Consider the following 10,281-nt stretch of genomic DNA (forward strand, 5'->3'; position numbering starts at 1 on the left):
GTGTCAAGCGGTAGAGGGGGATGGGGGGGGTATTTAGGGGGAAATGGGTGACGATCTTGGGCGGGGACCGTCTCTGCCTGTTGGGTTGATTGTGGTGGTGTATGGGTGGGTTGTTTTCTCTGGCTTCCTTCCCTTTCAGTTTGTAGGAGTCCCGACAAGGTATATGTCTTCCTTTTCCACTGGCAGGATAGGCCAGATGGTTTTTTTAGGAGAGAGAGAGAGGAAGGAAAGGAAGAGGAAGAAAATAGGAAGAGGAGGAGGGGGGATGGAAGAAAAGGTGGGTAAGCAGACGCAATGAGGACAGAAGATAAGGGGAAAACCCAGGTGCGGCGGCTAGAGAAAAAGAAAACCCAGACAACTGACTGGATGGAAGGGGAAGAGGGGCGAAAGAGGCAAGGAAGAAAAAATTGTGATTATTCCCTGAATTATTGAATTATCAAATCAATTCAAAAAGAAAGAAGGAAGGCTGTGTGGGTTGTTTGGGAGGATTGATTGATGACTGCTTGGGCGGTTGGGCTGGCTTGGGCTGCCTGGCGCCTGTCTGGTGCCACGACCGACTCTCGTCTTCTCCACCTCCAGAACGATCATTAGACCTTTTGTCCACTCGACCATCCATCCGAAAAGCATGCATGGACTAATAGGGCTTAGATGCCCTGCCGACTTGCAGGAGATTTTCCTGTCCCTAGCCGTCTGCTTCTTCGTGATCCTGGCGGTATAATCGACGCTACTATTATCTATGACTACTTTGTAGAAAGTCATTGGGTGCCTCTTTTATTCTTTTTTTGTTTCTTTCTTTTCATAAAGTCTGTTTTTTTTTTTTTTCCTTGATTCCTTCGGTTCCTTTTCTTCATACTCCAACCGGAGGATTTGTAGTCGAGTCATACTCGAGTGACGACGAAAAGGATTTGTAGGAACAACAGCATGGGAATCATCATCAGCTGTCATGGGTCGGTAGATTCAGCACCTACCTAGGTACCTACCAAACGGGCAATATTGTTGGACTTGATTGACTGCGTAATCGGTAGACAAGTCTGTCATTGGCTTGATGGGGTTATGGAGATTATTTCCTCGCCCGGGTTTTATTTGTTTTTCTGGATGCCAGTTTCTCCCTTCTGGTTCTTGAATTTTTTTCAGTTCGTTTCTCGTCGCCTCGAAAATATCGGACCCATTTGAAGGATTTGCTCGTAAAAGTCCAGATTGGTCTGGCTTTGCTATGAGAGATAGCCTCACTCATTCTCTGGCTCTTTTTCTGTCTCTCTCCCTCTCCACTCGGCGGGGAACAGTGCCGAGGTGGTCGAGTGGGCCATCTGTCGTCCTTTCACATCCTTTGATCGCGCCCAATACTGTCCTTCAAATTGTATCAAGCATCCAATAAACCGTTCAAAATCGTGCCGATGGTGATGGGTGATGGGTCGATCGGGAGTCACGATGGTGGTATTCCGCATCATTCAGCTCACAGAGTCATCCCCATCCGGATGAAGGACATGTCCCCCTAATAATATGTAACAACTTACGCCAGGGGTGAGTCACACAGCACCGTCAGAGTCTGCATATCTGCACCCATTGCAACATTGCATCGAAGAATTGCATCTCATCTCTTTTTTTTGGGCTGGGAGGGCAACCGAGTGCAGGTACCTAGGTACCTAGATTAGGTACCCAGGAGCTACCAGATGCGTGGGTACAGGATACATGGAACTGAGGTACGGGGGCAGACAGACTCACTGGCCCACCAATGAGGGATCATTCAGCGGTGCCAGTTGGGCACAAATGCGTGGCGGGCTTTGGGCACTCACGGGCCTCGCCCCCAACCTAGCCCGCCCGGGCCGCTTCCCTAGAACCATGGTTCTGACCGTTCCAACGTCATCCATTGGGTTTGGGAGGGGGTTCTTCTTCCGAACAGTAACATGATCAATCTGTCCATCCATGTTATGATTCAAAGTATGAGGCATGTTTCATGGCTAACTACGGGATATTCAAGGAGCAGACACAAAAAGATCACCCCGTCAAGTCTGCTGACTACTGCAGAGTCGACAACTAACTAAGTAACTTACGTACGAGGTGACGGATCGGCTATCCTTTCCCTGCAAGCTTCACCTGTTAGCGAACCAGTGAACTGTCCGCGTCTTCCATTCAACCTGTAGGTACCTAGAATCAGTGGCGTCCTGGGTACTTGTTACACACAGCTAGACTTGACAACGAAAGTACCAACAATTCAAGTGGACGAGACAGGTTGAAACCTCTGCAAGGCGACGAAGCAGGGAACCTCTCAGAACAGACGTACCAGCCTCACCCTCGAGTCTGGGGACGAGAAGCCCTCTGTCGCCTTTTCCCAAAGAATGAACCGGTCTGTCTCGCACTAGCCAACCACAATGGAGTGACCCGTCAATTGACGCGCCCCCATCACTAGCGAACAAACTCTGATCCCAGGGCGATGGATAGTTTCGAAATCTGCACAGCGGTGAGCGAATCACTCTTGTGGGCCGGCTGACTCTCTGCTCGAATAGCATTGATCCAGGTGTCGTCGTGTCTGCATCGATCCCATCAGGGACGACGACTCCTCTGCTCTGAGACGTATTGCGGCGGATCAATCAACCCACAGCCCACACAGCATTCCACCAGCATGACCTAATTGTCATGTCTGATTTTCGTGTTTTCGTACCACCCACCGGAATAGCCGTTTCAGGGACCCTCAACGTCTCCGGATCACGCTACACCGGGAGATCACCGATCGAGGTACTGTACTCCATACATAAGCACATGTACGGGGACTGCACGGTACATAATGTGTATGCGCAAGCCCAACAAGCGGATTGAGAATGTGCCTTGGCTTTGCAGAGTGACTGGCCCATAACTGCAGCGCAGCCCTTGCACACCACCAGACTTCCTCAAGGAAGAATCAATCTAAAGCAAAGCCAATCGTACAGCCTGCAGACTCAGAGACTCACATGGCTGCCCGAGCCCTCCCGCCTCGCAAACTCTAAGCTTGGCCGCTCACCACTGTCATCATGATCCGGTCATCCCTGTCCCTGTCTATTGACGACGACGACTCGAGCGCGCGCTCTCCCACCGGGTGATGATGGGCTGACGGCGCCCAACTGACGTGACCGATGTGTCTCTTCCTTCCGAGATCTATTTGGGCTTGGTGGGCCGGGCTTGAGCACTATTGGTGCTGGGAAGGGCCTTGTTGGACTTCTTCGCGTTAACTGATCCTTCGTGCCCGTTTCTCAGTCAGCTACATGTGCATAGCAGTGCGGTTGGTTGTGCCCAGCGTGGCTGGTTCTAAATATCTATGAGATTTCAACGCCGAATATGTGATCGTACAGAGCTAGTGTGCAGGGTGCGTTTTGTCGGACGATGATGACATAGGCCTGACATGTGTTGAGGGAAACTATTAGACAGTTGTCCTTACCGTCTAGGTATACGTGCCACCGAGGTCAGGTGTAGTCTGGGAAATCAACCAAATCGGTAAGAGATAGGGATCATCCAAAAGAGAGTCCTCTCTCGTAAGATACCTAACTACCTGATACTTTGGTAGTCAGCTAACAGACTGGATCTCTTGGATTTATGACATTCTCTATCCCCATCTTGCATCAAATCACAGTGTGCTATATATATACCTGGTTTGTGCTATCCGATATATATCTCAACCAATGACTGAAAATAGTACATAAGACAATCCACTAGCCAAGTGTATAACAAAATCTGTCAGCGACCAAGGTTAAAATTCAGTAACTAGTCTCAAAACAACTTTCAAAAGCCCTTCAACTCTATTCGTGTACTGGATCCCAGTCTTTGCAGTATGAACAGTCCATAGGTAGCAATGCTGGTTGCGGAGTAGACTGGCAAAATCCTCTATATCGAGTTTACCGCCAACCAATCTGGGCCTCACGCGCAGATCCGGTCATGTCTGCGCTCAACTTGTCGTCCTCGACGTCCACTTCTCAAATGGGAGGGTGAATTTGTTATAACCATTGCTCGGGAGTGGAAAGAGAGAATTCAAATATCAGCTTCAGCTTAGTTCCGTTTTGTGTTCAAACTTCCAAGAAAAGAAACCGAAATAGAGAGAAAGAAACCGCCATGACTGGAGCACCCTCATCCTCGACATGTCGCTCTCCCCAGACCCTCTCATCGCCCCCAGCGGTTCCCTGAACCACCACTCTCGCTACACGCACCGCCACCTACAGCTCCTAAGGCACTGCTCACCCTCGTCGCCGCTGCGCGTCATCGCGCACGTCGACCTAGACGCTTTCTACGCGCAATGCGAGATGGTGCGTCTTCAGACGCCGCGCGAGGCGCCCCTCGCCGTGCGACAGTGGGACTCCCTAATCGCCATTAACTATCCTGCACGGGAGTTTGGGATTACCAGGCTGATCGCCGCGAGGGAAGCCCAGAAGCTGTGTCCGCAGATTACCCTCCAGCATGTCGCGACGTTCCGGGAGGGCGAGGGCGGGAAGTGGGCGTATCGTGATGATGCGTTCAAGCGGGTGGCTACGGATAAGGTGTGTTTGGATCCGTATCGTGCGGAGTCGAGGAAGATTTTGAAGGTCATGAAGGAGGAGCTGTCAAGGTGGCATGAGAGTGTGGTGGGGGGTGGTGATGGACCTCATGTACCGGAGGCTGGGCTGGAGAAGGCTAGCGTTGATGAGGTGTTTATGGACTTGTCGTCGCTGGTCTATGGCGTGCTTTTGCAGAGGAATCCTGAGCTAAGGATGGAATCGCATCAGGATGAGAGAGTGGCGGCGTTGCCGCGTCCGCCTACGACGGCTGTGGAGTGGAACCAGGCTGATTGCCTTGTGGACTTGGATGAGGCTGAGACGGAGCTGGAAGACCCTGACTGGGATGATATTGCCATGGTGATTGGGGCGGAGATTGTGCGATCAGTTCGAGCAGCCGTATGGGACAGGCTGCAGTATACCTGCTCTGCGGGCGTCGCCCGGAACAAGATGATGGCTAAATTGGGGAGCTCCACCAACAAGCCGGACAAACAAACTATCGTGCGGAACCGCGCCGTGCAGAACTTCCTTGGCGGGTTCAAGTTCACCAAGATCAGAATGCTCGGAGGCAAGCTTGGGGAGGAAGTAGCCGCGCATTTCGGGACAGAGCAAGTCAGCGAGTTGCTGCAGGTCCCCCTGGAACAGTTTCGGGCGAAATTAGACGACGGCACGGCCTCCTGGATATACAACATTATCCGCGGAGAGGACAAGAGCGAAGTCAATTCCAGGACGCAGATCAAATCGATGTCGTCTGTCAAGGCATTCCGCCCGAGTATCAATTCTGTCGATCAAGCTGAGAAGTGGCTGCGGATTTTTGCGGCTGACATTTATGGTCGTCTTGTCGAGGATGGGATCCTGGAACATCGTCGACGCCCGCGGACCGTTACTATACATCACAGGCAAGGATCTCAGGCCCGCTCGCGTCAGCTGGCTATCCCCAGTGCGGCACCGATTGACGACGACCTGCTCTTTGAGCTTGGCAAGACCTTACTACGACAGGTTGCGGGCGATGGGAACCTTTGGCCGTGCGGAAACCTGTCCTTGAGTGTTGGTGGGTTCGAAGAAGGCGTTGCGAAAAACAAAGCAATTGATGCATTTCTCCTCCGAGGCAGCCAGGCTAGAGATGTCAGTATCCCCGCAAGAAACAGCGAGCAGAGCGATGCACCAGAGTCACAACAGCGCAACGAGAAGCGCAGGAAAATCGAAGACGACGGTATCAAACGCTTCTTTAACAAACCCGTCGGCGACGAGCCGAAGCCCCATCCCAGCGACTTCGAGCCAGAAAAAACTGAAAGCGCGCATCTCCTCGAGAATGATCGCTTAGATACCACCTCGATCGGGGTTTCCCCCGATCCTTTCACCTGCGATCGATGCGGTAAGTCGCTACCGGACTATGAAAAGGATGAGCACGACGACTGGCATTTTGCGAAAGACCTGGAGAGCGAAGAGAGGCAGGCAGCAAGGGCATCGCAACATGTGTCCAGTCCCGCCAACAGTCCCGGTCCGTCCAATCCTCGTGGTAGAGGAGGCCGTCGTGGTCACGGTAAGCCTGAGAAAGGGCAGAAACGACTTGCGTTTGGATAGTTGCGTGGCTGCACATATACCGGGGTTGAATGGGACATGGCTGTCTAAAAATGGATCTTGCGAATATGTGAGCCCTCTTGACCAGCCAAGAATGACAGGCATGGTCTATATACACTTTTTTTTATGACCAGGGCATACCCCAGTAACTGCCCAGTTGCCCGGTCAGCTGTTCCATGGTTCCGATTCGATCTACCCATGGTCATAATTTCCTCTAAATCTATATATATATACAAACCAAACAAATACAACAGAAACTCCAACCATGAAATGGATATGCATGAGCGTACATACCTCTCTAGTTGGAGGGATCTTACAAAAGTCAAGCGCCGTGCTGCATGACATCAGCAGGCCCAGCCAGCCGCGGGGTTGAAAGTGCGGACAACGCGCCAACTCTGTCAAGCTCTCGACAGGTCGACGTCCGAACAGCACAAGTGGCTAGGCATGACGATCTTGCTGCTTTATAAATCTCCTTCATACGCCATTTCATAGAGTATATATCGTTTGTGTGGTCGAATTCTTCGATGGGGTCTCTAATTGCCCCTCCACACAACGACAGCGCATCATCGCAGCCTGCCTAGCCTCAGCTTCTATGACTGCACCCACCGACCAAGAAAGAAACGCAACAGAAAACCAAAACCCCCAATTCAAAAACCCGCATCCCCTACCCGGGATAAAGCCCTGACACCAACATGCCGCGACGTCCACGCCCCCGCGAATATGACGAGATCTACGGCAACGACCCCAGCCAGTACTACCGCCGGCCAGCTCGCGAGCAGCCACCGCCGCCACCGCCTCCACCGCTCCCTATCGACGATGACCCGCCTATTCCCTACCGGGCGCCGAGCCCGCCAATGATCGACAAGTTCGAGCGCATGCGGATGCGCGAGCATCCACGACGGGAGCGCGAAGAGATCGATCTGTCGCCGCGATCGGTGGAGCCCGAGCCGATTTATAGACGGCGGGGACGGGGCAAGCCCAAGCCCCCCATGTTCGACAGCGATCACGAGAGCATCACCGAGTATGAGGCGGACAAGAAGTATCCGGGCCAGTTTCCCGAGAGCGAAGTTGAGGGAGACCTCGTTCCTGTTGGGAGGAGGCGCTCTTTGCCTCCAAGGGAGTTGCTGCGCGATCATGCTAAAAGTCATGAGTTTATACGCCGGAGTAAGAGCCAGAAGAAGGGGGAGAAGATGAAGAGGCTGGAGTTTGAGCGTGGTGAGCGGCGTCCGTCGTCTAGTGGTGGGAGGCGAGAAGAGTATAGGAGGGAGAGGAGTAGTCGTCATCCGCTTCCGCCTTCACGGCTGAGGCCTGCGTCTGGGTATCAGACGGAGATGGAAGATGACGAGGATGATGAAATCATGATCCCTGGGAAGGGGGGTAGAGGGAGTTCCGAGAGAGATGAGATTGAGGAGCTTAGTATACATGGTGATGAGTCTTCGCCTGAATCCGAGGATTCTGCCACGCTGGCTCGGGCGCCTCCTAGGCCTCGAGACCCTGGTATGCGTCAGAGGCATGGGCGACGGGGTAAGATCTATCTACATACAGCAACCTGGATGAAGACTTATAGGTTCAGGTTACGAAATGCCGCGCCCTCCCCGTGTGCCCAGCCCGGAGGTCAGCTTCGAAGAACAGAGGCTTCATCGACGGTATGTCAGACTCTTCACGTCGGCTCCGGCTTTACTATGATTACTGAGGCATGGCAGCGAAATGAGAGGAATGCCCCCGCGCGAAGAGACCATTCCAGAAGAAAGGATGAAGAACGGCCCCCCAATGCCAGTCCCAATCCCCATGCATCGCGTCCCCCCCGAGCACCTAGGCCCACGAAAGGGAGAGTTTCCCGTAGTCGACCATCGGCTCCTGGAGGCTACAAAGGCCATCCCAAGCGACGCGAGCGAAGACGAGAGCGATAGTGACGACGAAAACGGAATGATCAAAAGCTTTTACCAACACCACGACCCGGAGCCTTCTCGGCCCATCAGCCCACGGAAGGACGCCACCGACGGCTGGGCAATTGTCAACGCTGGCCCTAAGCCAATGCACACTTTGCGGGAGCCGGACCCATTCCCGGGGCCTCGATTTCCTAAAGACTCGAAACAAAAGGTCGCTTTAGAAGACAAGAACGCGCCCGGCACAGAGGTAGACGGAGGCCGGGGCAAGATCGGTCGACGGTATGTTGGACTCAAGGATAAGCGGGACAATCTCTGGACGGAGATTACGAAGGATTTGGTTGTGAAAGAGGCGATTGAGCGCATTGGGTACGAGTACGAAGAGACCGCATCGTCGTACTATGTTTTTTCATACCTGCAATATGTAAGTTGGATGCGGTCCTTCTCACGTTTTCCCCTTTTTCCATTTCACATCAATCCCGGTTTTACATCCTTCCCGTTTTCACATCCATCCCATGTGTGTTTTTCTGTGTCTTTCTCTTGTTTTATTCCGGTTGATTTTCTTTGTCTCAACTAACACCGCCACACAGGATGACGTTTCAGCCCTGGTGGAAATGTCAGAGGACATTCGCCAGGCTCGCCGTCGGCGAATCCAGGAGATCCACCAGGAACGAGCCTCGATGGCGGAGAAGCCTAGCCAGCCGATGCTCGACAAGCCACCGTCACCGGCTCCTCGTTTCCGGCCTCGAGAGGAAAGGAGGGCGAGGGAGCGGATTGATGAGGGTCGGAGACCGGGTCGGTCGGGGAGAAAATAGATGTTTTTTTTTATTCTATTTTATTTTATTTTTTTCCTTCTTCTTTCTTTTTCATGTTTGGCACGGGTTATTTTTTTTTGACATGGTTGATGTTCTCTTTCCACTGATCGGGGGTTTGATGAGTTATGATTGATTATGTACTACGTAGTAGGTACTCGCCTGTACGAGTACCTTTTGAATGACAGGATCTGTATGCCACTGCAGAGTTTAGAGATACAATGGAGATCCAGATCCAATTGACCGATTGGCATATAGATGAGCATAACATGGCATGGCATGGCATGACATGACATGACATGATATTTACTCTCGTACCTGGTAGCAAGGCAGGCAGGCACCTAGTATTTCGTCACACAAAAGCCACTGACCACCCAGAATCTATCCCTCCACAATCAACCCAGGTCAAGCCCCGTCCCACTGATGAATGAATCTCAAGCATTTCCAAGCCATGCACATCACACCGCATGTGTTATCCGTCCGTACTACGGATACAGGCAGGTTAGGTCATCCCTCTGCACAACATGATCAAACCATTGCCATACCATACTCCGACGCATAAAAGTACTGAGACACAGCCACTGACGACGGTTAGAATATTGGGTTGGTTTTTCTAGATTTAGGTACTCGGGTGGAATTGGTGCTACGCGGTTGTCTAAACTTAGTAGGTGGGTTGACTAGGTAGGTAGAGTGATGGTATGACCCCACACGGCTGGAACAGGTGAGACACATGGCCAATTAGGTGGGAAGTCGAGCAGGACTGCGCTTGGTTGAGTAGGTAGATACCGTGGACGGAGATGAAAGCTAGGGAGCTTTCTCCGTGGATTCGGGCTGTCTTTGCTGGTTTTGGATGGGTTGGCTGTATCTGGGTATCTACCTACCTACCTACTATAGATGTTTACCTTGGCAGTAAGATAGGTAGATATCAACAATCTCAACTTCCCTTCTATCCCTGGAGAGAAGACAAGATAAGGAACGAGAAATAAGAAAAGGAAAGAAAAAAGGAATCCTCATCCAGCTGTAGAACAAACGGACGAACCCTCCACCTACCTCACCTCCAGCTGAGGTCTACTTATTGACTCGACATGAGATGTCTCACGTCGGGATCCCGCTGATTGGTTGTTATTCTCCCTCAGGTGAGTCTTCGGGGTTGTATTTCAGGGGGACTCAGGTGTTCACGGGGTCAATAAATGTTTTGATGATCGAATGATGATGATGGGTGTGGTGAGGAAAGAATTGATGGGCAGCATGGCAATCAAGAGGGGCTTGGTTATACGGGTAGAATTCCGGGATACACTTTAGTATCTGTCTGTCTGTCTGTCTACCTTGGATGACGGAGTGATGGGTCAGGGATACCTACCTGGTAGGTACCTGGTAGTACCTAGGAGAAGGATGATGAGGAAGATGATATTGAACTATTTGCTATTATTTAGAAGGTGTGATAGGTCGGGTTGATATGATATGATATGATATGATATGATATATGATATGGATGGATCTTAACCTGTT

At 51.7% G+C, this 10,281-nt stretch overlaps 4 protein-coding genes across 4 annotated transcripts; all 4 read left to right on the forward strand.

Annotated features, from left to right (window-relative positions):
- Nucleotides 1–12: 12 nt before the first annotated feature.
- BDW47DRAFT_106130 (uncharacterized protein) lies at nt 13–662 on the forward strand. Its single transcript, XM_024812711.1, has one exon. The coding sequence runs from the start codon at nt 44–46 to the stop codon at nt 296–298; it is 255 nt and encodes an 84-aa protein (XP_024671968.1). The 5' UTR covers nt 13–43; the 3' UTR covers nt 299–662.
- Nucleotides 663–3,717: 3,055 nt separating this feature from the next.
- BDW47DRAFT_33206 (DNA-directed DNA polymerase eta) lies at nt 3,718–6,308 on the forward strand. Its single transcript, XM_024818771.1, has one exon. The coding sequence runs from the start codon at nt 4,104–4,106 to the stop codon at nt 6,075–6,077; it is 1,974 nt and encodes a 657-aa protein (XP_024671969.1). The 5' UTR covers nt 3,718–4,103; the 3' UTR covers nt 6,078–6,308.
- A 357-nt stretch (nt 6,309–6,665) lies between these two features.
- BDW47DRAFT_33208 (uncharacterized protein) lies at nt 6,666–9,085 on the forward strand. The gene is made up of 3 exons (XM_024818772.1): nt 6,666–7,598; nt 7,648–7,720; nt 7,778–9,085. Exons 1-3 carry the CDS (start codon nt 6,767–6,769, stop codon nt 8,535–8,537), a joined length of 1,665 nt encoding a protein of 554 aa, XP_024671970.1. The 5' UTR covers nt 6,666–6,766; the 3' UTR covers nt 8,538–9,085.
- Nucleotides 9,086–9,119: 34 nt separating this feature from the next.
- On the forward strand, nt 9,120–10,281 carry BDW47DRAFT_106138 (uncharacterized protein). The gene is made up of 2 exons (XM_024812712.1): nt 9,120–9,273; nt 9,368–10,281. Exon 2 carries the CDS (start codon nt 9,570–9,572, stop codon nt 9,756–9,758), a length of 189 nt encoding a protein of 62 aa, XP_024671971.1. The 5' UTR covers nt 9,120–9,273; nt 9,368–9,569; the 3' UTR covers nt 9,759–10,281.

The sequence above is a fragment of the Aspergillus candidus genome (genome assembly GCF_002847045.1).
Source record: "Aspergillus candidus strain CBS 102.13 unplaced genomic scaffold BDW47scaffold_23, whole genome shotgun sequence".
In the NCBI taxonomy this organism is placed as follows: domain Eukaryota; kingdom Fungi; phylum Ascomycota; class Eurotiomycetes; order Eurotiales; family Aspergillaceae; genus Aspergillus; species Aspergillus candidus.

Excerpts from the sequence above, each read along its gene's own strand:
- BDW47DRAFT_33206 (XM_024818771.1), top strand. The coding sequence starts at position 4,104 with ATGTCGCTCTCCCCAGACCCTCTCATCGCCCCCAGCGGTTCCCTGAAC.
- BDW47DRAFT_106130 (XM_024812711.1), top strand. The coding sequence starts at position 44 with ATGGGTGACGATCTTGGGCGGGGACCGTCTCTGCCTGTTGGGTTGATT.
- BDW47DRAFT_106138 (XM_024812712.1), top strand. The coding sequence starts at position 9,570 with ATGAAAGCTAGGGAGCTTTCTCCGTGGATTCGGGCTGTCTTTGCTGGT.
- BDW47DRAFT_33208 (XM_024818772.1), top strand. The coding sequence starts at position 6,767 with ATGCCGCGACGTCCACGCCCCCGCGAATATGACGAGATCTACGGCAAC. Across the intron at positions 7,599-7,647 it reads TCAGAGGCATGGGCGACGGG|GTTACGAAATGCCGCGCCCT; the intron begins GTAAGATCTATC and ends TTATAGGTTCAG. Across the intron at positions 7,721-7,777 it reads GAACAGAGGCTTCATCGACG|CGAAATGAGAGGAATGCCCC; the intron begins GTATGTCAGACT and ends GAGGCATGGCAG.